Here is a 26,119-nt window from a genome sequence, read left to right as displayed (position 1 = left end):
GTGGGTTTTTCACTTAGCCTATTGTAATCTGAAATCTTGTTATATCGGCCGATTGAAATAACACAACTTCTAGCGATGGTAGCATATATTTAAAAATTCAGTTAGCTTTGACTTTCGTCATTCATGTTGCGTGTGATGGGTGAGAGAAAAATCATGCGGCAAATTTTGCGTAATTTAGACACTGAAGTTTACCATCATTTTTTGCTAGCAACTGACAATTTCTAGTGGTCCCCGTAGATCTGTGGTTAGCCACGTCGGTCGGCTAGCTCTCCCACACGGTTGTGATATCGGATTCGATTCCCGATCAGGTCGCTGGAAATTTTCTCGACTAAGCACGGTGTATCGCTGTACTTATCCTACAACATGCAAAATATGCCAAAAACAGTATCGATAATGAATTCTCTCAACTAATCTAGTTGATCGAGACCGCTATTAGCCCTCCAGGCTAGCGTGTGATATAGTTGTTGTTGGACAATTTCTAATAAGATTTGAATTATTTAAAAATCCTGTTTTTACATTATATATAAAACAGGAGGACTCTTTATAACCCCTAATCATTAAGCTTTATATTTTCTGAGAAAACAACTAGCATCACTTACTGTAAATTAGAAAAATACTTTATAACGATAGCACCACATAATATGTAACGTTATATACAAAAAATGATATCTAGGATGCGTTCAATCACATCTTCCTGTGTATTATATCATAGTTACAAAAATTTTGATTACTTTTTTTTTAATTTTCAGCATTCTTCGGAATCCCAATAAATTGTGATGATATTCAGCTGACTGCACAAGCCCTCGTGAGACCTGTATCGGTACGTAACATGAAATCATAGGACTAAACATTCCACATCTTGTGCGGCCTTCCTCGGATTCTTGGGGTATCAAACATAGTACTTTCAAAATTATTAATATTAACAAATGTAGAAAAATTCTTGACATATAACTCTAACTCTGGAATGCCTGTTGCATTCATTGGTTTTGTTTTCTCTAAGATCTAACAAGTAAAAATTGTGAAATATTACTGTATTGGTTAGAATAGCAAATTAATATTGATTTTAACCTTATTGTATACGCGCGGGTCGCAAAATCGAAAGTAATACAAATAAATCATGATTTTGACAAAATGATTATTTGAACTTGATTTGCAAGTGCAAAGCTGAGATTACTGAAACAAATATTTGGCAAATTAACATAGTAAGTAGTAAAATTTGTATCAAACATGTTCGATGTAATTACATTACTCATTGCTCGAATCAAGTCTGGGTAGTATGTATTACAAAATAAAACTGTTATGTACCTGTACACCACGAAGATGTATCGTTAGATATCATATGCAGGCAAGTTATGTTCGGGCATTTAAAAAACTGAAATTACAAATTTTGTTCAAATTTGTGAATGGAGTTTCTTTCATTGACTAAAAATAGAAGTACAGCGCTTTTACACGTTCTTCCAGCGCTATAAACATATCCAAGATTACGATAACTGTATTAGCTAAATAGTAGTCACATGTTATGTTCTGCAGTATGTTAAGGTACCTTAATTTTATTCTTCCGCAAGGCTGAATAAGCACATTTTTAGCGCGCTTCTAGTGTTTTGGCAAACCTGATTTCGCGCGCGGGTGCCTTCCAGGTGGATCTTTGCTACCTTTCCCTGCAGCTCTGCAGCTTTGACTGCACTAACACACAAGTCACCAGTTTCTTGAGTTAAGAAGTTTGAAATTGTAGATTATACACTCAACTTACACGTCGGTCGAATTGGTACACGTATTTTTGATTTTATGCTTGCCTGCACGATACGGCGCGAAGTAAGATGTTCGCCTGCACAAGCAGGGTTGCCACATTTATATCTGTATTTTTCTTTGAAAATATCTGTATATCTGTATCTCGGGCCAAAAAATCTGTATTAAAAATCTGTATCGAGCAAACTCAGAATCTTGAATGGAAAAAAATACTTGCAGAACATATTTAAACGAATTCATTCTTCTCTACGTGAACAGGGTTTCGTTAAATTTATTTTTTAAAGTTTTCGTTAATTTAATATTAGTATCTCCTCCTTGGTCTGCAACGTAGCTTTCAGCTTTTAAAATTGAGATCATTAGCTAGGGGTCATGCAATTTCTGGTTTCAATTATATATTAAAAGTATGCGTTCTAAACAAGCCGAAGAGTGTGGATACATATAAAAAATTCTCACAAATGATCTGTAATAGAAACTTGAAATTACCATCCCGCCTAATGGTGTTCAACAGCTCATACCAAGTTAAGTCATTTGTTTCAATGAATCTTCCGGTCAAAAAGTTTTTTTCAAGCGTGCGAAATTCGTTAGACAGCCCTTGTCAGTCAGTTATTGTTACGAATTTGGGGAATTGTCGCATCATTTAAATTTTCCAATTTCACGAACGATTTAAGATAACTTAAAGCTGCCATTTTTATAACAGGATCGGTGAAATCGCACCTCTTTGCAATTTGTTTTTAGAATTTTGAATAGAAACCCTGACAAACATTTCGAAACGTTCGTTTTCGGGCTTCTTTCTTTTTTTACAAAACTTTGAAAATCGAATCGAATTCTACTTTTGAAATTTATTTCAGTTCATTGGTATAAGGCTGATACAAATTTCGAATTCTTTTTATGTCCAAGGTTATCAAAGTTAGCAAAGGGGGTGGCAAAAAATAAAAACACCGAGACGAAAAAAAAGGAAATATCTTTAATCAAAGTTTGTGTGCAAGTTATGACGTTTGTAACTTGCACTCGAATAAATGTTGAAAAATAACACTTTTTCTATTATTATTCATTATTATTATTGCCTTTTGACGACACTCTCGCTGTCACTGGACTTGTTTGTTGCTAAATAAAGCATTTATGCTGTCGGAAAACTAATGTAACGGCCTAATAAAAAAATCTGTAAAATTTGTATTTTTGGCAATATTCTGTAATACAGATTCTGTATTGCTTTTTCGGTTCAAAAATCTGTAAAATACAGAAAAAACGGTATATGTGGCATCCCTGTGCACAAGAGCTTTTTGAAGAGTGGACTTCCCCCGCAGCACCGTTTAGTAGCGGTCACGGCATAAGAAGTTGCACTAACATTTGCGCAAATTGATGGTCGATTTTTTGCTCTCACACTTTAAAAGCCTGACGACGCGCATTTGCGATTTCCTTCAATACCGGCTACCGACCGACCGAGACCAGTTTGATTCATTTTGATCGCACGTAGGTCGTTTCTCGATTCCCTCAACCACCCGTTATCGATTGTCTTCTTTTATCGTTCACTTTCGTGTAAATACGAGAACCTGTGATGTTGCTCGGAAACGAAATACAATTAGCAATTGATACTAGCACTAGCACAGTCGTACGGCTTGTGTAGATAGTTTGATGACGACGCTTCCCCTTTGCCTAGATGACGTAAATGAGTATGTGCAGTGCCGACAGTCGGGTAGACAACTTACCAAAACATGGAAACAAATAGGGTCCAGTTATTCTATTTTGCTTTTCTTTATAAGATACGGTTTGTAACATTTTGCTAGTGTGAATGAAATAGGTACCACGAACACCTTCAGAGTTTTGTATTTTTGAACACTTTCGGTGGTTGAATGTGAAGAAAAGACGCTACATCGCATGACTTCAGTCGTCGAAATCATTTTAACTATTTTTTATAGAGTGATATTTATTATTGACAAGTCAATAAGCGAAAAAGAGTTCACTGAAATGTTACTTCGCGTTTATTCACCATGTAGTCCAAGAATATACAATGTGCAATGTCGCAAATGTGGGCATTTAATGCAAGATCTTGACCTTGAGTGTACATTGATCTCGCATGAATCAAGATTTGGTGCTTCGTTTGCTGCTGTGATGTGAATCGTGGTTTTCCTGAAAACAACAATGCACTTCAATAGAGTAATTTTGTTTTAGTAAGATAAATTCCGTGACTAGTCCGTAGTGTACGGTTTCTAATAGATAAAAAAATTGAGACTGACATGTGTAGAAAACTCGAAAGCGAAATGGATAATCATTGCGACCAGCAGTGCAGTAGTAGGAGCAGAGCCTGCGACAATAGAAGCTAACCTGTCCTTTTTACGAATATGGCAGAAGGGATGCATAAGTGTTAACCTAATAATGTGGTTTTCCAGAGCCCCTGGTTGGTGTGGAATGAAAAATCAATATCCTGCACTCAATTTCGAAGAAAATTCTTACAAAAAGGAACACCTTTCACATTTTTTCAGCAAAGTAAAGTGGTGGGTTGGTTCACTTCCATACTTTCCCACCGATTTTTTTTATGTAAATTTAATTTCCCAAGCTTCTAACGAACGGCTGTAGTGAAGATGTGGAATAACAATTACTATGACCTATGTGCCAATGAGGAATTTGGTTTCAGGCTTAGTCCAATCACTATGCAACAAGGATCAGGACCATCTACACCGAGCGCTCCACCTGTAAGTGCAATCTGCAAGATGTTTATATTTAGTTTCATTCTGCTACTGTAATAACCATTCAAGGTTCATAAAAACTACTTGTAAACTAAGCTAATTGATGGTTTTACTCGCAAATTATAAACGTTTTAATTATAAGTAACTGTTGATCGTCTAATTATCTTCGGATCAGCCGAATCATTTGAAGATCTGAGTAGTAAAATCAAATTTAAAACCAAACAATGGGGCATACCATTTTGGTATCGTTTGAAATGTTTATAATTGTATCGTGATTTGTGATAAATGTTGAACAATAACGATGCATTTTTTTTTAAATGTTCTGTGGTTAAACCTTGATACAAAAATTCGTAGACTGATACATTTTAACCTAATTCACATTAAAATATCTCGATTCATGTTGTGTATGATAAATCATACACAAACGACGAATCAGTCAAGAAATCCTGTTTAAAAACCCTTTTCTTCATGATGTTATGCATTACAGCATGCTTAGAGGAATTTTAGGGATGCAAATAATACATCTATTAAAATTCGTAGATTTAATTTTTCGATTCGATTGCCAACAAATGAGTATAAAAATAAATAAAAACAATTACATTTCGCCGTCTTCATCATCTAATCTGGTATCCTGATTCCCATATGTGTTCATATATTATTCTTCATCTCATTTAGGTAACCGTGCCACCGATGTCATCGGAGAAAATGGATGAACCACCGCCACGTATTGAACCGGTTGTTGAACCGGTGAATGGCATCGTTCAACCTCCCGTAATGCCTCCCCAAGAGCGGCCGGGTCGGCTTACCAATCAATTACTTTTCCTATTGAAGACAGTGATGAAAGCTGTTTGGAAGCATCAGTTCTCATGGCCGTTTCAGCAGCCAGTGGACACGAAAAAACTGAACCTTCCTGACTATCACAAAATAATCAAACAGCCGATGGATTTGGGTACGATTAAAAAGCGTCTGGAGAATAATTACTACTGGACAAGTAAAGAGTGCATACAAGACTTTAATATTATGTTCTCAAACTGTTACGTGTACAACAAACCCGGTGAAGATGTTGTTGTGATGGCTCAGACGCTTGAGAAACTGTTTCTTACAAAAGTGTCGCTTATGCCTAAGGATGAAGTAGAAATGGAGGTACCTGCGCCGAAAGGTGCCAAAAAGAAACCACCAATGCGTCAGCTTGCTCCTCCGGGAACCCTAGTCGGAAATACGTCAGCAGCAACGGCAACAGCCACAACTCCAGTTGCCACTACGCCTACTCCTGTAGCCGTACGAGCTCGTCCTAGTTCTGCACTTAGTAGTGCCGTTACTTCAAGCGTTCCATCGAATAATGCGACGACAACGGCAGCGACTGTAATACCAAGTGTTCCGCCCATTGGCACACTACCTCCACATACTGTGCCCGGTAGCACAAACACGACCACAACGGCAACATCAACCGTTGTAAGTGCAGCGCACAATTCCCTTGCTACGCCGGTTACGCCGGTAGTGGCTAAGCCGGTTCCGCCTACCACACCGTCGCCCTACATTGTGAATAGTTCACAGTCTGGAATTGAAACGGTTTTACCTCCCCAACAGCCCGCAAAAGTCAAGAAAGGTGTTAAAAGAAAGGCCGACACAACGACACCGACTGCAACAGCTTACGATCCACACTATGGTACTAACATGGACCCAAGCAATCCGAAAATCGCAACCCGAAGGGAATCTGGAAGACAGGTAAATAAGGTATGCGGAGTTACTTGTCGCGAATGTTTTATTTTAGCGAAACACAAGAGCTTCCGCTTTACCAGCTTTTTCAAATTGTTACCAGTCCATAAGACATTATTTCGGTGCTTTACTATAATATGTTTTTCTTTAGTGATTTGTTTCTGCTAGTAATTTGTATGGCAAACATTCAAGTTTTTTCTTATTTTTCTTATTGTTTAGGAAATTGCACCATTCCAGTCATCGTCATACCCTATTTCGCCATACCAGGGCTCGGCAGCTGCTCAGAATCCACCGAAAAACAAAGAAAAATTATCGGATGCGCTCAAATCGTGCAACGAGATTCTGAAGGAATTATTTTCGAAGAAACATTCGGGTTACGCTTGGCCTTTTTACAAACCGGTTGATGCGGAACTGCTCGGTCTACATGACTATCATGATATTATCAAGAAACCGATGGACCTGGGCACCGTGAAACGGAAAATGGATAATAGGGAATATAAATCTGCGAATGAGTTCGCCGCTGACGTTAGGCTTATATTTACCAATTGTTATAAGTACAATCCACCAGATCACGACGTTGTTGCCATGGGTCGAAAGTTGCAAGACGTCTTTGAAATGCGCCTAGCGAATATACCGGATGAACCGGTAAACAACGCTACGCCTAATCAAAGCAAGGAAAGCGACTCCTCGTCTTCAAGTGACTCCAATGCGAGCGAGGATGATTCTGACTCAGACGAGGAGTGCAATCAAAAATTGAAAATGCTTGAGAAGCAGCTTTTTGAAATGCAAGAACGTATGCGAAAGCTTGCCGAGGAGGCATCTTTGAAAAAGAAAGCCAAGAAAAAGCTGAAGGAAAAGAAGAAGCTTTCAACAACGGGAACTAGTGATGTCAAACAGGGCATGGAAGTGCACGCTAATCCTCCTCATGCTCCCGTGAAAGCAATTCACCAAGTTACTGCTATTGCACAACCACAGATTACCAGTGCAGCTCCTGCAATTCCACCAACGGCCACTACCAAAACCAAAACGAAAGGTCAGCGAGCACCAAAAACTGGAGCGACTCCGAACGCGCCCGCCAAGCGAGCCAAAGGAGCCGGTGCAGCAGGTGCTGGTGCCACTCGAGGTCCTAATAAAAAGAAAGGATCGCAACCGATAGCGAACTTTGACTCAGAGGAGGAAGATACCGCCAAGCCAATGTCATATGACGAAAAAAGACAGTTATCACTCGATATTAATAAACTACCAGGTGAGCGATTTACTAAAAACTGCTATTTAAAATTGAAATTGTTGCTTATATATGGTTTTCTATTGATTCGCAGGCGACAAGCTCGGCCGAGTTGTACATATTATTCAAAGTCGGGAGCCATCGCTGCGTGATTCTAATCCAGATGAAATTGAAATTGACTTCGAAACTCTCAAGCCATCGACGTTACGAGAGCTTGAAAGCTATGTGGCGTCCTGTTTGCGCAAGAAAACCCGTAAGCCCTACTGTAAGTTTTCCAATTTAACAAACACTGCTACTGAAATACGACTGTAACTCATTCACTATCATCACACACTTTTCCGCATTTCCTTTCATGATCCTGCTGTTAATTCTGTCTAGTTGTGCCAGTGACTTAGGGCACATTCTTTGATTGATATTATTGGAGATTGTACATCAGTTCGGCCTGTTCGGTGCTTGAAAAAAACTAATATCTTGTTAATCTAATTAATCGCTGTGTCGATTCATTACATATGCAACTTCAGTAGTGTCTGTTAATTGGAAGAAATTGTGTTGATGCATATCAGTTTCGTTTTTTAACGTACCCGATAAACTGCGCTTTGAGTTAGTTTTTAGTTCCATCACTGTATTTGCACATCATCAAGTTTTCACAAGATTTGAGAGCCAATTGATCCTAAGGCTTTTTTTTGCTATTTATTTGCATGGTTCCACTTTCTGTAGATAAGAAAGTTTCTGGTAAATCCAAGGACGAACAGATGGCGGAGAAGAAACAGGAGCTCGAGAAGCGATTACAAGACGTTACCGGTCAATTGGGAACGGCTAAGAAGAACGCGAAAAAGGGTGAGTAACCTTAAGTGATTCTGCAAAGTCGTTCAATTTAAATAATACTTTACCTAGAAACTGATTCAGAAGTGACACTTCCACTAATCACTCGAAGTAATGCTTTAGATGCTTTCTTGGTGATTATTGGTTTTTCTAATAGTTCAAATTACTTTGTTAATTGTCTAAATCCGCGAAGTTCTTCTTCGAATATGCCAGATGGCAGTAATTTTTAACACATCAGGGATGAACTCATAAACTAATCAGTTCAATTCAAAACTTTTGTCGATATTTCGATTAACAATCTGATCATGACTGCTCTTCTGAACTATGATCGTATACCATACATTTGAATCAGAGGCCGTAATAGAAATTCTGATCAAATTGGTCCAAACTTAAGTATAGAATGAAGGTGATTTTTTGGGTGATAGGGATTACCTCTTTTCAGCAACACGAAATATTCGCCTTATTTCGAAAACCGAATTTGGAGTGATTGTAAAATGCAACCAATCGTTCTACTATAGCATTGGCCTTCAAAGGGCTGACGAAATTCATGGCAAGAATCTCTTCTTTTGTGGGTATTTAAATCTAATTTTATTTATTTTTTTAATTATATTAAAAAAACATTTCTAGCGAAGGGGAGAGAAGTGTTCAATCAAATTGAAAGTGATATTGAAATTTAGTCCTTTTCATTGTTTAGCAGTAACAGGCTCATTTGCACATTATCTTGTAAACAGGCGATAGTACAGAGCGAAACTACATTGTGTTCAACTAGTATTCATACGCCAACATGATTTTTCAACATGCATGTTAACAGAGCCGGATTTACGATTGTGGGGGCCCGGGGCCCAGTTTACAGTGGGGGCCCCAGAATAAAACAAACCCGTTTTTTTTATCGTACGAGTTAAAAACACTTATTTCTCATTGAAAAGTTACCAAAAATTTGCTAGAATTTTTTCTTACGAGTTTTTTTTTTGCAGAGAACTTATTGATTGAATAATCAACATTCAGCTCCTTCAGAATATTGTACTCTCAACTTAACAATGCTAAGTTTGACAGCCTTTCACTCTTCATAGTCGTACGCAACCTATTTTCAATCAGTTTCATCTTCGATAAAGACCTTTCTCCAGTTGCGTTCGAGATCATTAGGCTCAAATAAATAAATGTATGCAACTGCTCGAAATCCGGATTTTTTTTCTTGATATCTGAAAAATAAAAACCTACCGCAATTCGAAAAAAATGCGATCCGCAAGCAAAAATTCGCACACTGGCAATAATCTACAGAACCTAGGAAAAAACTAGGGGTAAGCGGGGTAAGACCGCCCCCTTAAGCAATTCTGTTTATAGAAAAAAAAGTTGCGGCTGCAATTTCATTTTTTCTTCGCTAAGAGGTTCTTCTATTCAATACCCGCATTTAAAAAATAAGAACTGAAATATTTTCGTTTATTTTCCAGTTTTTTTTTCAATTTTTAAAAATTCATTGAAAATGTGCAGATCTTTTTCATGCGGGGTAAGCCCGCCCACCAGCAGGGTAAGATCACCCACCATTTTTTGAGGATAAACAATATTTTTAGGGCCGAAACGGTTGATTTTATCGGTATAGTGTCTCTGACAAAGTTGTGGATGGTATTTTTTTTCTTTTTAAATAAAATATACACTGTAACAAATCTGAAAAAAAAATTTCTAAGTTTCAACTTATTTTGTTTTCTGATTATTCAAGTTCAGATCAATGTTTAGGTAACTTTTTTGGTTTTCAAAATAAATAGATTTTTCAGAATTGGGGGTTTTCAAGATATTGAATTCATAATATACCTATCTTTAAGCTAAAAACTAAAACTCATTAAACCTGTCTGTATGATTCTTTTGAAGACTTATTATGTATAGAAAAATACTAATAATTATTCTTTCGTTTATTTATATTTTAAATTTTCTGTTTTTTTTTTTGAAGAACAAAATTAGAAGATAGATTCAGACAAGCGATTAAACGTATATTCACGAACAAAACAATAGATTTTTAGACTGAAAAACCTTAAGTCCCGTTGCCGCAAAACAATAGCGCATTGACTGGTTGCCAGCTGAAAGGTTGTTTTTGATTATTTCTGCGACCGTTCGCGCACTATCAAAACAGAAAAACGTGCAAAATGTTATGTAATTATACTGTGATAGACACGTTAAAGAAATTTTTCAATTATTTTATAACTTGGTAGTAAAACTACAGTGGGCGGTCTTACCCCGCAGGGCGGTCTTACCCTGTTTACCCCTACACACTTCTGCAGGTCAATAAAATCTGCTCACGGACTCTGAAAATCTGCATTTTGCAACGCAAATCTAGTATCCCTGATTCGGATAGGTAAACTTATTTTCGGAATCAACAGCAATGTATTAAAAAAACTTGTGGATTATCTTCTTTCCTGCTTGATTTCCCATGCGCGCTGGTTCGATTCAAATGGTGTGTTAATGTGTGTCATTTCAAGAGAATCGAAGGTGAAATCTTATGGATGTGGTTGTGATATTGGCGCTCGCGAAAAAATAACACTGAAGGAAAGTTTCAGATTGAAATGGTCTGTTCAAATTTTCTTACTGTAAATTGAACTTTTGATTGAATCTCATTTTTGATAGAGAAAAGAACTTTTTCTCGTTTTGTGGGGGCCCCAAAAATGTGGGGGCCCGGGCCCCCTGGGCCCCCCCTTAAACCCGGCTCTGCATGTTAAGCTCAGCGACTTCGAAGCATACCCCAAAATAGTCAGTTGTGTGATGTGAACGAAAATGCCCGTTCGGAAAGTGTTAGGCCAATCGGATTGCTGTGGGCTAATGCGCAGATCAAATGGCTACCTAACCATATCGGAAAGTTGAATTACTTTGCAGCCCGGATACTGCAGCGGCTTAGGGCCGCCTTAGTTTCTTGATCTCGATTATGCAACCGAGCCGCTTCGTTTTAATACGGCAGTTAAGTTTCGGTGTTTCGAGATTTCGGCCACACACACGGGGGATCATACTACATCGGCAACGGTCGTCCTTTGATAGCTTCTGCATTAGGATGGTGTTGGAAAGTACCTATGTTAAGGACATCTGAATCAAAAGAAAGTTTTTTGTAAGATTTGAACTTCTGCGATCCTTGTTTCCTAGATTTTCTGAGTGAACTGTAGCTTGGTCCAAGGACAAAATCTTTTTGTTCTCATTATGAATATAGGATGTTCATTTTGTTGCAACCAGAGACGCCAGATGTTTTTGAAAAATATCTGCAGCTGCTCGAAAAACCGGAAAAATCTGCTGGATCCGAAAAATATCTATCCGTTTTTCGAAAAGAACTCGCTCACGCAGACAAAAGTCTGCAAAAATCTGTACAAATTTTGAGAATGTCTGCGCAAATATAAGGAGGCACTGACAAAAATCTGCAGAATCTATGGAACATCTGCAAATATCTGCGAATCAATTAAAATCTGCACACGAACTCTAAAAATCTGCGTTTTGCAGACAATTCTGCATATCTGGTATCCCTGGTTACAACTAACGCTAACAGTGTGCCCATCACTACACTGTGTTAGAAAACCAGACAAAAATTGGAATTTGTAACATAAACATTCCATGACATGCACATTTTACCCCTAACACCTTTTCTTTATAGCCAATTCCTTTATTCCACCAGCTCTGCTGTCAAAACCCTTCTTTATTCGCTTGGTTTTGACCTAGTACATATAGTACATTTTGACCTGGCGTGCTACCCGAAGCGTATCGTAAAATTTGTCAGTTTTAGCCCACCACGTGTTTAGTTCGTAAATAATTATCTGGCAACACTTTCTTGCTTGCATCGTAAATCGCGACGTCGTTTCTTTATTCCTGGTTAGATTTGCACTGACCCAGTGGAATAAAGAAATTCGTTCTTCTTAGCATTCAAGGTTTCAATACAAAAAACAACGCCTATAACCTAGGTCTACGTTGATTTTGCCATATTATTTCTTATTTAGAACCCCATTTTTTGTTTTTTTTTTCCAATGTCGAATTCGTTTTTGCGGCGGGGCTTCATTTAGGGATGCCAAGTCATTTTTTCAAATGTCTAAGCTACGCGAAAAAATGTCTTCACTTGCCTTCCCACAAGAGATGCCTGGTGAAAACCTCATGAAGCAACGAATCGGAAAGATGTCGAGTTTAAAAAGCTCGCTAGCTCTGCTAATTGTGAATGTCTCAACATATTTTTCAATGTTTTCACTTTGTCTTCGCAAACTAGGATGTCTTCACAGCTAGTTTAACAGCTGGTTACACCAGACTACACCCCACGTGCTGCTGTCATTTTTGTATAAGCCAGCTCACCTGACCAATTTTGGTATTACAGATGGCGAGTCAGCTGGATTTTGGACGAATAGCACGTCTGCGAAACTGCTCGACTCGTTCGTGACTCAGCTGTCACCAGGCAAGTTCCACTCGCGTTCCCTATGTCGAATTCGTTTTTGCAACGGTGCTACACCGTCTCGAACTACAATTTTTTAACTTGACAACGAAACTATTAGACCATTTTACGAGACGTTTCTGAACTCAATTCATGAATGAAATTTTGACAGAAAGCTCGGAACCGCTGACATAAATAACGCACGTAAAAGCAGCATCAATATCAGCAGGATCCGTGACATCTGTCAGTTCGTAAAATGGTCTATACTCTGCTGTCATTTTTTTCTACGGCACTTTACAGCATTTGTTTTTGTTGCTGGCGTTTTCAAAATACACCCTGTCTTTTTCTGGTGTAGTTCGGGACAGAAAAAGTGTAATTTTGATGTAATCCGGAAAGTGGAAAAAAACATCTACAGGGCAAATGTGAGGACACCGCAAAAACGAATTCGGCATAACACAACATTTTGCTCGCCTCGTCTTCTGTAATAGAGCTTTTAGTTGGGATGGTTGCCTGGTTCGTAAAACATAAATTGTAAAATGCCGTGTATAAAAAAAATGTGTTAACAAAAAAAAACTGCTATTCGAACATAATGTTTGATTAACCAAACTATTTTGCAGAACCAATTTCATTATTTGTTTTCTATAAGACTTAACGTAAAAACCTAAAAATAGAAGCCATGGGAAACTATTATAAATACTCACACTTCCCTCTTATTTTGTGCCATGCACCTAAATATTGCGGTTTCGGATTACTCTTTTGACTAACCGATTTCAGAAAGAATAACTGACAAATTCTCGCAATAATGACGTTTGTAAAAATCATAGGTAATATCTATGGAAGTCATATACTATTTTAATGATTATTTAACTTATAATATTCTCATGTACGAGAAGACTATTTATTTTGCTCCATAAATATAAATATATGAAAAGTATTATTGACTATAATCTAGCGAAAGGTTCTAACCTATCAAATCGTTCCATAAATGGTCCGCAAACATCTTCAAAGGTTGGTTGCAAATAGAAATGATTCGTAATTTTATTCACGTGTTGGTCAAAACATGAAAACTATGAACGGAGTAGAAGTTTATGTACAAAGTAATTAACAAGAAATATAAAAAATCGCGTACAAAATTGAAAACAAAGAACAGATTCTTTTTATTTTGTATATCGTTAACCATTGTCAAGAACCTCTTTTTTGGAATGCTATAGAATCAGAACATTATTGGATCTCAAAGACTGCTTCAGTGTACGTTGTATTGTATCTTACTAACCATAAATATTTCCTTCTAGCGGATGAAGCATCCAAACAGGACGTGGCGCCATCGGGCGGTAACATCTCTTCGAGCAGTAGTTCTAGCGATTCCTCGTCGTCCAGCTCCAGTGATTCCAGTTCGAGTGATTCTAGCGACAGTGAAGCAGGTTAGAATGGATGCACATGTTTTTACGCTAAACTGCTAATCGGGGAATAAAAGACACTACACAAGATAGATGGAGTTTGGTTTAAAGGTTTCAAATTAAACCAACAATAATTTAATTTTGTTTCCTATTGTAAGAAACAAATTATTATGGGTCAAATTGCTATTTTGACATAAAAAGATAGCACCCACTTGATGACTCGTGAGAAGCGCGATGCGTGCTTTTTCGCCATTGTCTATAAATTTGCCATCACAATGAACCGGGGATTCAATTTTCAATTCCTAGTTCGGATTTGCAATTGATGCCTTTATGGCAGCATTTTAGAAAAATGAACAGGGAAAATCATCGGTAAACTTATACACATACTAAAATATGATGATCGAAATATTCTGAACAAGATGATCAAATTTCGTATTAAAATTTGGGTGAGCTTCTCATAAAATCGAAAAGGTAATTTTCGGTATTGGTAAAAATAACAGGAGAGTTTGGTCATGTTTTTTATTCTTGTACCACTCTGGGCTAGTATGAAATTTTGATTTTTCCAAGTATGGCCCATTGGCATTCTTACATTACACTTAAAAAATAGAAAAGTATCGATAAAAATGGGTGATAAACATGTATTTTAATTGTAAATTTATCGCTTGCGTGCAATAGTGGATATCCGTGCTGCGAACCTTTTTTAGTGTGAGCGATAACTATTCATTAGTGGCAAATATTTTAGTAAAGTCATTGCATTTTTTATTTGAATCTCACATATACAGGCAAATAAAAACGAGAAATGTTACAGACAATGTAACATTTTCTTTACGTCGTACTATTATTATGTTCAGCCAGCAACAATCAATAATACTGAAGAATGGTTTTATTAGGTAGAAGCAGGCATCAACAATTGTATTATTAGTTTAATGATAAAATATTTGTGCAGATAACTTACCTTCTGTAAAACTTGACGTTTAAGATAAAAGATGAAATGCAGAAATTGGATAAAACAAGAGAGAACTAAATTTGAACATTTTAGTAATCAGTTTTGAGGACACGCTTGTTTTGCTGTGACAATATTTAATTACCGATCACAAAACATGGCATAACAGTTGAAAGTGTTACAAACCATACATGCAGCGAAATCATTCTCAGTTTTTTTGTTGTAAGTTTTATTTTTCATATATTTTATAATAATTAAACAGAGACATTTGTACAGAGTATGTGTAAATTCTATTTATATACTTGTAGTGAATGATAAAACCGATAGGATTAGCAAGATATATGGAATAAACATGTTGATTGTTGTAGTCAGTGAAGAAAGTGGAAACAAACATAACAAGTTTTAGTACAGTGGCTTCTGTAGCATTCATTAGCAACAGACAGAACAAAACTAATAGCATGAATCTGACGAAGTAATAGTATTAGCTTTTAAGAAAATGGTGTTCAATCAATCTACAAAAAAAAAAAACCTATGGCACCGAGAGCTTCATACAATTTTATAGCAGGTTCTGGTGCCATCAGAAAACGCGCCACAATTTTAAGTTACAACTTTGATCATTTCGTTCATGTCAATCATCATATGTTGTGTTTTTACTTATTTCCCATGTGTCTTTCTACGTTACTCTGGTGAACAAATTTTAATCCTTATATCCCTTCAACAAATTTTCTCGTGTGTAGCAAATGTGTAACAGGGGACAGCCAACAAAACCGAAATGCACGCGTTGTCATCTAGTGAGATATAAAATCCCATAGGATGAAGAGAATAAAAAAACGAAAAGTCACAGCGAACATGTTAAAAGCAGACAGAAACTTATAAATACCTAGAATAAACGTTGTGCAAATCAATAGTATTGAACTATGATAGAAAACATCCGTAAATGCTACGTTTTTTATATATTTTTTGCTTTGTGTTAAGAATCACGTGCTGTCGTGACAGGATTTTCATCTATTTCATCAGAAGAGTCCGTATTACATCTAATAACCAAGAGTACAACAGCACTTCTTAGCCATTACACAAAACTATAAAGGAGAAACAGAATGTTACAAAAATTCAACTGACGAAAACTTAGCGTCTAAAACTATATTTTGTTGATTTTCTTCTTATTCTTCTATTACGTTTTGAATCATTTGATGAACGGCTGGAACAACTTAAAGATGCTGTTATATGAACAAGAATTGCAGACAATGTGTAAACTCTAGGAAACCAATTGGAGTAGGTATTTTACACAGATTAAACGTTCTTACTCCATTGCTGCTATCGATTAAAGGTAAAAACTAATACACCATTGATTTGTTCTATTGTAATACGAGGCATACTGAGAGCAGAATGTGTATCTTCAAACGTAAAACTATGCTAACGTTGGATTGCATTATCTGTTTAAAATTACAAATAGCATTAAAAAAAAGAGATTGTATGTGCAAGTGCAATTCGGCTGTCGGCGGCGCCAAACCCCTTACACATTGTTTGCACGCGAAAATGTTTTTTTTTCTTTTATTGTTTTATTTATTTTTCCTTTACACCGGACCATGTAAATTAACGATTTCGTCTTCCTTGCAAAGGAATATTGTAAACGAAATGATTGACAATTATAAATATTTTTGTGACATTTTCATTTTGTTTATTATCAGACCGGAAAAAAAAATGCAAGGAAAATATCGTGACAAGCAGATAGTCAACAGAATTTTAGTTTCCTTCAGCTGGTCTTTACTTTTGCTTATATTCATACTAGGCATCAACAGTAGATAGATAAAATCCATTGAAGTACGTATAATAATCGATTATTTTCTTCTTGGTACTAATATTCTATACTAGTTTGACGGAGTTTACCGTGAACATATTCGTTAAGATTTTTCGTTGGTTGAATGCATTATAGTAATCCAAGCATTGCTCCACTATATGAACAAAGTGTTTTGTTCTATGACGTGTTGAGCGATTTAGGAGTAGGGCAATGATTTGTTCTTTTCTAAAAGTGCTGTTTCCACTGTTCACTAAGCAGTCGTGTTAAAGTTCATGTGTAACATACGTACGTAACTTGAAGTCTTAAATTTGGCTAGTTTCGATACAAACGTTGTTTGTAGTGAACCGACGCATTTAAGATGCAGATCTATCAACTGTAACAATGAGGATGTCTAAATGAAAAGTAAAAGCACGCTGTTTGAGGTAAAGAACAGTGAAAATCTACACTTACTTAAAACAATGATAATAATGTAACTATTACTCGGCGTAAGTGTATTTTTGTTTACTTCCTTTTCTACTAGTAGTGGCTAAGAAGTCTCATTTGTAACAAGCAGAAAACAAACAAAATGTAAAATGTAGTGAAATGCATTATAAAGAATATAATTTTGAACATCAGCTTAAATTAAATAAGAATCATGATGAACTTCACGTGTTGGTAAAGCGAATTCCTGAAAAATAATTAACAGAATAATTCTATACATATGATTCTTATTGCGGACGCTAAGAACAGTTTAATTAATTACATCCTCTACGAAAAAACAGCAAGTAATCGTAAGCATTAATAAAGTTTATTACAGAAATAAAACAAAACAAAATTTACTATAATAATTACAAAAAGTACAGAAAAATATATAACTAATAAAAACGAATAACATGTTTTAATCTTAAAACAGAGTTTATATCATTTTATTTCGCGAGTACCAAAGAAAATTCGATTGACAGTGACACTGCAAAGTTCGCAAAATCTTGTCGCTGTAGCGTAACGCTCGGTCTTCTCGGTATTTGCTGGCTGTCCACGAACACTTATTCATTTGTTTCCGATCGATGCTGTGCTGTCTACTTTTGAGTTTGCACTGACGCGAGAAAATTTGTTAAGGATATCAAGAGGAGAAACATTAGCAAGTAAGGTATTTATGTAAATTAATCAAACGATCGAACAGCCATGTTCGCCAACCTATCACGTTTTCTAGACTAAAAAATGTGTTCGTTTCCACAGAATCTGGTCGACCACCGAGAAAGAAGAAAAAAGAATCTTCTTCGCCTATGCAAATACCGCCATTCACGGTAACGACTACGGTAAGTTCAGCATTTATTGTTATAATATTGCATTTAAATTTACGATGATAGAAGCTCCATACTACTCAATCGCTGCGATGATTTTCAATTCTTGAACTGAGATTTCGATCGAATAGAAATTGGGAAATAATATTACAATGGTCTTTTTTGACCTTGGGATCATTGTAAATCCATTAATATTAACTTTGATTTGATTTGGTTGTATTTACCTGTCTCTGTTACATATGTTTTTGGTGACATCTAAATGATGTGGTAACTTCGAACACTTCAATTCTTAGCTGGTTTAGTACGGAACTTGGTTGTTATTGGAGAATTGCACAGCTGAAAAAATAACGCTTACAGTTTCGCATAATTACAGAACAACTCTGTTGAATGTCACTAATTTCATAAAATTAGACTACCAGTTATGATTATTACGAAATTTTAGACCAGATTTTCAGATTATTCTTTTCGTTTAAATTTCTGGTTCGCAGATGTTGCGACCGTTAATTGGAGTGGAGCAGGATGGATACAATAAGTCCTAAAAGATACTGTCTTCGGAAATAAAATACAAACTAGAATAAACCCTCAACTTGTGTGGTTTATTCTTAAAGCTACCTGAAATTTATGCGAGAAGTATTCTCATTTACGCAGAGATTTTTTTTTGTCCATACAATACTTATTTGACGCTCGCAGAGAATAAATGCACTCACGGTTGCCGCTAGATTAAACGCTTTATCGGTTAGTGGTAATAAAATTGCCACCAACAAAATAAGCATTTTTCATAACTGCATTAACAATGCAGTACCTTTTTTACCTCTTTTGTTATGTAATATGTTGAATGGGGTCTCTATCAACATTCCTGCTTTTTTTTTAGGTTGGAGGAAGTGCGCCCCAGCTTTTGATAATGTTTTTGGTAAACTAACCGCGAATTTCATGCGCCGGCAATAAAGATTAACGCAGTTTATTTTGAGAAATTTTGGCAATTGTCTGCTGTTCAGTTGCTAAAAATTTATTGCTAGGGAAGAAGATAATTCCCATAAGGATTTCACCCGCTTAGTAGCTTATTTACGCCAGTATAGCAGTAACAAACTGATTCCGAATCTGTTTGACAAGTGTTTCGGTTGTGTGAATGTACTCTAGAAATCCGGGACTGCGGATACCCTTGATTCAGTGTGGAACCGGAAAAGTGCCCTGTTATGTAAATCTTAAAGTTGTTCCTGTTTATCAGAAAGACATCTAGACAAACCTTCCAAAATGCTATTAATTTCCGAAAGATTTGCTATCTAGCTACAACTTGGAGAATAAATTTCTTCGAATAACGTTTAATTATTATTTCATGATTTATGGTTGATGCTTTGACACAATTCGATGACGATTTGACATAGGAATGCTATGCCAATAGCAGCAGTATATTGTATTAAAAAACTGGATATAATCTCATAATTGCCTTAATAATGCGTAAAATATTACTATAATTACTTCGACAACGGGTAAAATTTTTGTTGCCAATCGACCAGTTAAAGGGTCGCGAAACCTTTCTGGGGGTGTTGGTAAATTTGACAAGCGATTGAAATTTCTTTCCATATACCTCTGTGACAGCGGCTTTTCAACGCTTTTGCTAATTAGGACCAATAAATACAAGAAACAATATGATGTACAAAACGATATGAGACTGATTTTATCGCACACAACCTCGCGTTACAAAACTTGTTTCTGGAATGCAGGTACTATAATCACAACAATCTGATACTAAGCTGCTATGTTTTTCATAATAAAACAAATAACAGCATCAAATAAATGCTTTATATCAGTGTTAATGATCCCTGAAATTCATTCAAGCGACAGCGGAGATCTTTGTGCTTCGCAAAGAGGGTCGCGAGGTCAAAAAGGTTGAGAACCTCTGGTGTAAAAGTAATGTAGAATTCTGAAATCATTTTTCTCGTTTGCTTACTTCAAAACTTGGGATAAATATGCGTGGAACGGCAATATAGTGCATATAAAACTAGAAGTGAAACGGATTTGATTTCTTCTATCAAGCAATTGAGAAGTTAAATAGTAAGTGAACTCAGCAAGTTCAGAAGTTACCCTAAGACGAACCATATTTCAATAATAAAATGTTGGTCTGAGGACCAAAGTTGACACATTAAAATTCAGTTTATTTCTAGAATTTACATTCCAACAAATTCTGGTACCTAATAGTTTTATTTTACTATAGAAATAATGAATATTTCATTCTATTTCAACTTTTCTAAATAAGAAATTTAGATTTGCAGATACACGCCCCATGGTATGTGGGAACAGAAGGGTTTTAAAAGAATATAATATCTGCATGGAAAGTTGGAACGTAGACACTGGTTCTAGCATAGAGCAAAGTTTTCGGGAATGTTAAAAAAGAATCAAAGAAACTATTAAAATTATTTTTTTAGTCTGGTTGTGATAAAATGTTGATTTTTGTCATAACCATTCAGCGATACTTCAAACTTTTTGTTCCTTCGCAATTTTATTCTAGTAGACATGCGCGGAATACCTCAACAGGAATTCCAGTTCAACGGTTTCTATTATTTACTTATTAAAATAAATTGGTTTTTATATGACCTTTATGTACTTTCATGCAATGTGCTCAAAATATCTAAGATAATCAAAACATTTTATTGAAAAAGGTAAATTCTCTCTTTAATTCGTGAGTTATTTGACAAATTACATTTACCTATGTACTTTGACATCAAAGTGTTGATTGAATTAACCCTACATTTTGATATAGCTTATTGAAATGTCCTAGCATCACGATATAAATGAGCATCTAAGAAAGAAAAAAGTACACATTGAAGCAGTAGTGAGAAGGACTTGAAATCAATTTCATCGACTTATTTCACAACATAATTTAGCATGATTACAGCATTCCAACCTTTTCTCATTAATATATTAATTGTTTTGTATTAGAGTGCAAATTAACTTGTATGAACTTTGGTTTTACTTCTTATTAAAACAGCCTATACCAGTTACAACATCGACAAATACAAATACCTCGACAGTCACCGCGGCACAGAACAGTACATCGACAGCGGTCTCATCAGTCGTTCCTAGCGGCAGCAACTCCCTTTCTAATACAGTGTCGACTTCATCAACTTCCACTATAACCCTTACATCGTCTTCGAATACTTCAGTGGCAGTAGTTCTTCCATCAACTACGATAGCACCATCTGCGATACCACCCGGTCCCAGCACACCAGTTTTATCATGTTCAAACCCTGGTATGACTGCGTCATCCCAAAGCACAATACAAACTCCTGCTCCGTCGGCACTAGTTCAACCCAGCACAACCCTCACACTACCACCAACACCTCAACTTACGCAGCAGGGACTGTCTTCGGCAGTTCTCGGTAGTAATAATCATGTGAATAACAGCCTGAGTACCAGTAACAACAGCAACAACAGTAGTAATAACAGTAACCAAGTTCCATTGCCAACGCCGTCACCAAATACGACAACAATATTACCTTCGAATTTGTTGTCGACTAGCAGTAATAGTATGACTAACATCAACACTGTTGCGCAGCAATCTCAGCAACAGTCAAGCCAGCAACTACAATCTCATGTCCAACTTGGTCAATCTGGTAGTAGTATTCATAGTCTTTCGTCCAATAATACTAACGGTATTAGCAATCCGCTCAATGTACCGACTTCACAGTTTTCTGCAGGCCTAGCAGCGATAAATAGTCTGGCCAACATGGCTGCTTCTGGAATGCAACAGCAGATACATTTGCCTTCATCGCACACACAAGGTCAACAGCAGATGGCACAGATGAACAAACAGCAACAGAATCAATCCGCTCACATGCAAATTCAGCTTCCACCAACGCGTTCTTCCTCCGGAAACACACAAGCGCACAGTATGGCAAGTTTCATCGATCCTTTGGAACATTCATTAGCATCTTTCGAAAAAAATGATGCAACCGCGTTAGGACTAAATTTACTGAACGATCTGCAAACGTCGCTCAAACAGGAACTGTCAACAGCAAGCATGCAAGCCCATCCGAATCTACTGCCATCATTAGACTTAATGACGCATTTACAAAATCAAATGCATCACTCAAACAATGGCTTCAACAATGACTTTAATGGTAACGGACCACTTAATGGAATGGGGAATCTCGCATCAAGTGTTGGTATGAGTCAAATGGTGCTGAACTCAATGGCCAATACAAACCCTATGCTAGGCACTGTACCCATGCCTCTTCCGTTTGATCCCCAGCTGAATTTCATTCGACAGTCTAGTTACCAATCCAATCCTGGACTCAACGATCGAACGATTGACTTGACCGGCGGTAATAGTATGCCAGCCACAATTAAAAAGGAGGAAGGAAAGTTTATGCTGACACCGAAGCCGATCGAAGATTTACTAATGAACCCTGGGGAAAAGAAATTGAGCAGTAATACCCCACCTGATGGAAAGGGTAATTTCTCGCACGCATTTAAGTCTTCGATCAATGATCAAAGCCTGAAAAATGCGTGGTCTTCGCTCGCTTCAGCAGGTTCCCCGCAGAGCACTCCTACTTCCAACAAACCAAAACCGGCGATGGATACCTTTCAGGCATTTAGAAACAAAGCGAAAGAAAAACTCGACCGGCAGAAGCTACTCCAACAACAAGAACTGAAACGAAGCCAAAAGGAACAAGCGGAAAAGGAACTTAAACGGCAGCAGGAGCAACAGCAGAAGGTCCGGCAGGATGATATGAATAATGGACGGTAAGTATACTGTTGCATATTATAGTGTTGTAGTTAGGAAATGTAATTGATTTCCTTCTTCAATTTATTAGAAAACCATCTGTTGAACCACTGCCAACTCGTGTTGTCGAAGATATCAAAGCGTCGCCTCAGGGTAGTCCTACACCGTCTGCACCATCCACCCCTCACAACCTGGATCGGTCGGCTGCAAAACGTGCCGAACTGAGAAAACTAGAACAAGAACGCCGAAGAAAAGAAGCGGTAAGTTTTACGGGTTTACTACGAAAGGCTGAAATACAGAAGACATTATACCGCAGTGGCAGGTGCTTTCGACGGTGGGACGCCGGCAAATACTCGTGTCCCTCGGCCGTCTTGCCCTGAATCATCTAAAAAACGTGTACAAAAGTTAGGCGCGTATAGATTCAAATTTCAATTGCACTAACCATTTAATACTCAAACATTTAAATTTGTCACCTTATGAAGATAATTCATTGGTCGAAGTTTTCATCGATTATAATTCAAGTTACGAAAGATACAGCTTTTCGTTCATTCAGCCTTTTGTGCATTCAGCTTTTCGTATATGATACACATTTTTCTGCCTTTGGGGTTTCAACCTTTCGTAATTACCCGTTTTGATGGGCCTTAGACCGTACTAGTTTTTCCACGCTTAAGTAAATGCCAGACGTGGCCTGCGATTGACATTTTTACGTTCCGTAAATTTTACAATGCTTTTTTAGTTTTCAATTGATTGCTGTTAACATATTGGCCATTTCACATTTATCAAAAGCAGCATATGTGGTAAATAACAAGATAATACAGATAATACTGACAAATTACAATAGCATTTAGGCAATATGTATTTATCAAATTAGTTACCTAATCCATGTACAATTACGATTTCTATTGCAGATGGCTGGACAGATTGACATGAACATGCAGAGCGATTTGATGGCTGCGTTTGAAGAGTCCCTATAAGAAGTTACCTATGTGAAGACTTCTTTTCAATCTAACAGCAGAGTGACTGGCGTACGTGTTGTATTTTGTGAATTGGCATCCTATGAACGCATCACCACCGACGCAGCACTTCGTTGTGACGAAACCATTTTGGAGCACTGCTTCAGATAATGTCAAATTTGTAATTGGCAAATCGGCTTCTTAACAGTTTAGTTCATCGAAGAGCCATTATTGAGTGAGGTCGATTATGTAAGAATAAAATAAGTGACATTATGATTTGTGATATGTAATGTAAATATATAAAATGCATATATATACATATTTAAAACAGAAGGTAGAAAGAATGAGATGTTTAGCTTTTGAGAGATTGAAAGGCCTTGGTTTATACTTATGCATACACTTATGCAACTGCTGTAGTAAACAGATAAAAAATGATTGTGTTTTCAAAACCAGCAAAAAAAAAGATGACACTCAGCGGTAGGGATAACAGTAGAAGTAAAGTCTTGATAAATATATGTTACTCTAATATTCGAGTGTTAGTAATAAGAAGTTCACTCTACAACCAAAAATTGAGGAAGGACAGCAAGACGTCATGTTGAAAATGTAATCAGTTATGATTTACTCCGGGTATAATAGTCAAATGTTATGTTCTGAGTTATCACTAATAAGAACTATTCAAATGACCAGCGCCTTTTTTTAATTTAATTATTTTTCCTTTTGTAATTCGCGTGACAGTCCAGAATTGATAAGATCAAGATAGTATAATTTACATGCTGTAACTACGTAGGATAAATATATAAAACTAAACTCTTTTATTTTTTAACAAGCAGTCTTATTAGTACTACTTATTCCTGTTTGTCAAACAGAACAGTGAATGTGGAAATATTAGGTAGCAATTATGAAAATATACGAGAATAATCACAACTGTAAAAATCACCTAAATTGTTGTGCTGCCAGAGCGAGTGGAGCATATTCAGTCGTCAAACCTCGTCTGCACCATCGTCGTCGTATGGTTGTTTTTTTTTTGGAAATTTACTATCGATCATCATAATTTCTCATCTCATTATAATACTATCAACCATGCACAATGGCATGAGTTGTGTGAAAGAAAATCCCTTGTGAGGTTAGAAGCAAGTTGCATCAGGTAAAGGTTTGGGTTTAAAATCATGCATATACATGTTCATTATTGTAAATAGATTCGTCATTAACCACATTAATAAACAAACCAGTCAATGTGTTGTAGATTACGCAACATTTTAGTTCATTAGCATTAGTTCTACAGAAATTACTGTTAGTAACTTGGTCGGAGGCAAGCTGTTGTAAATGATGTTAATATAACAACGCGTCAACAGAATCACCGCAATGTATAGAACAGCATTCACACTCACAGAACGTAGTTCATATTACATTTAGCAAAATATATTAATGGAATACTATATGGTTTAAGCAAAACAGTTTAGAAACACAGAAACAAAACCTAAGCAAACTAAGCTAATACTTTTTCAAAGGGTTTGTTAGATACAATAAAATTGTGAGTGCACATTAGAGTCTAGCTCACATGAATCCGGGACTGAGATGAGAGAAGCAGTGATGTAGGTACCAACCATTATGTTGTTTGATTTTTCATTCAATGCAATGGTCCAATTTTCTAACAGTTTTTTTATAAGAGTATTATTAGAATACTAGAGATAGTAGAAAATAACAGAAAGCATCATATAATCCCGTTGAATTACTCTGCGCGCGATGCGCAAACAGCGATGAGAGTTAACGATTTTCGTTTCGGATTCTTTAACTTCAACGTGCAAAACACTCTGTGTGAGAACTGTACTGCGGTGACGAAAGAGAAAAATATGTATTTGCGAAGAGCAATAGATGTAGTAGAGGTCATAAATCTACGGCATGATAAAACTGAAAATAACAAAAAACTAAAATATTACAATTTTTATTGACCTAAAATACAATCAAATACGAATGTAAGAAAGTAAAAAAATACTGAAAGTTAAGATAATTTGTGACTACAAGGTATTAATGAGTAGATAAATATCACAGTCATATCGTTTCTGAATTGTTGAAAAATTATATTTCTCAACTGAGCTTCCAAAATCGATTTGAACAAATTGGAAAATTGTGGTCCGATTGTTATACCCTACAGGTGCAGTTCGAAAGAAAAATTATCATTTTAGTATTGGTAGCAGAGTGATGCAGAAAATCAGAGCGAAGTTTAATTTGAATATAGGTACAGGGCCATATTACAGAAGCTTCGACGACATGGAAGAGTCGAATTCGATTTCTGTAAAAGGGCCCGTAATCTCATTAGTTTTTTGTACAGTATCGACGATTGACGCACAGCCTTAGGTCGATGAACGCGAATAGCGTCGAGAAGCCGTTCTCGTTGCCGGGGTTACAGTCGTAAGTGGAGCAGTGAAATGTATACCACGGCAAGGCGGATCGCTT

The 26,119-nt window shown here is 36.6% G+C and overlaps 1 protein-coding gene across 9 annotated transcripts in view; it reads left to right on the top strand.

Annotated features, from left to right (window-relative positions):
* The window catches only part of LOC129732911 (homeotic protein female sterile-like), a 42,484-nt gene extending 16,811 nt beyond the window's left edge, over positions 1 to 25,673 (top strand). For 2 of the 9 annotated variants that reach the window (XM_055694334.1, XM_055694335.1), the window contains 11 exons: positions 750 to 820; positions 4,379 to 4,436; positions 5,106 to 6,164; positions 6,366 to 7,392; positions 7,466 to 7,636; positions 8,089 to 8,208; positions 13,864 to 13,992; positions 17,925 to 18,004; positions 20,976 to 22,732; positions 22,804 to 22,972; positions 23,621 to 25,673. In XM_055694334.1, the coding sequence (XP_055550309.1) occupies positions 4,395 to 4,436; positions 5,106 to 6,164; positions 6,366 to 7,392; positions 7,466 to 7,636; positions 8,089 to 8,208; positions 13,864 to 13,992; positions 17,925 to 18,004; positions 20,976 to 22,732; positions 22,804 to 22,972; positions 23,621 to 23,686 (4,620 nt within the window). In that variant the 5' untranslated portion in view covers positions 750 to 820; positions 4,379 to 4,394 and the 3' untranslated portion in view covers positions 23,687 to 25,673. Of the gene's footprint in view, positions 1 to 749; positions 821 to 3,583; positions 4,437 to 5,105; positions 6,165 to 6,365; positions 7,393 to 7,465; positions 7,637 to 8,088; positions 8,209 to 13,863; positions 13,993 to 17,924; positions 18,005 to 20,975; positions 22,733 to 22,803; positions 22,973 to 23,620 lie in introns of those variants that run through there. The other 7 variants (XM_055694336.1, XM_055694337.1, XM_055694333.1 and 4 more) reach the window with 6 other exon arrangements.
* The last annotated feature ends 446 nt before the right edge of the window (positions 25,674 to 26,119 follow it).

The sequence above is a fragment of the Wyeomyia smithii genome, chromosome 3 (assembly GCF_029784165.1).
Source record: "Wyeomyia smithii strain HCP4-BCI-WySm-NY-G18 chromosome 3, ASM2978416v1, whole genome shotgun sequence".
NCBI classification, from domain to species: Eukaryota; Metazoa; Arthropoda; class Insecta; order Diptera; family Culicidae; genus Wyeomyia; species Wyeomyia smithii.
This window is presented reverse-complemented; position numbering and strand designations above follow the sequence as displayed.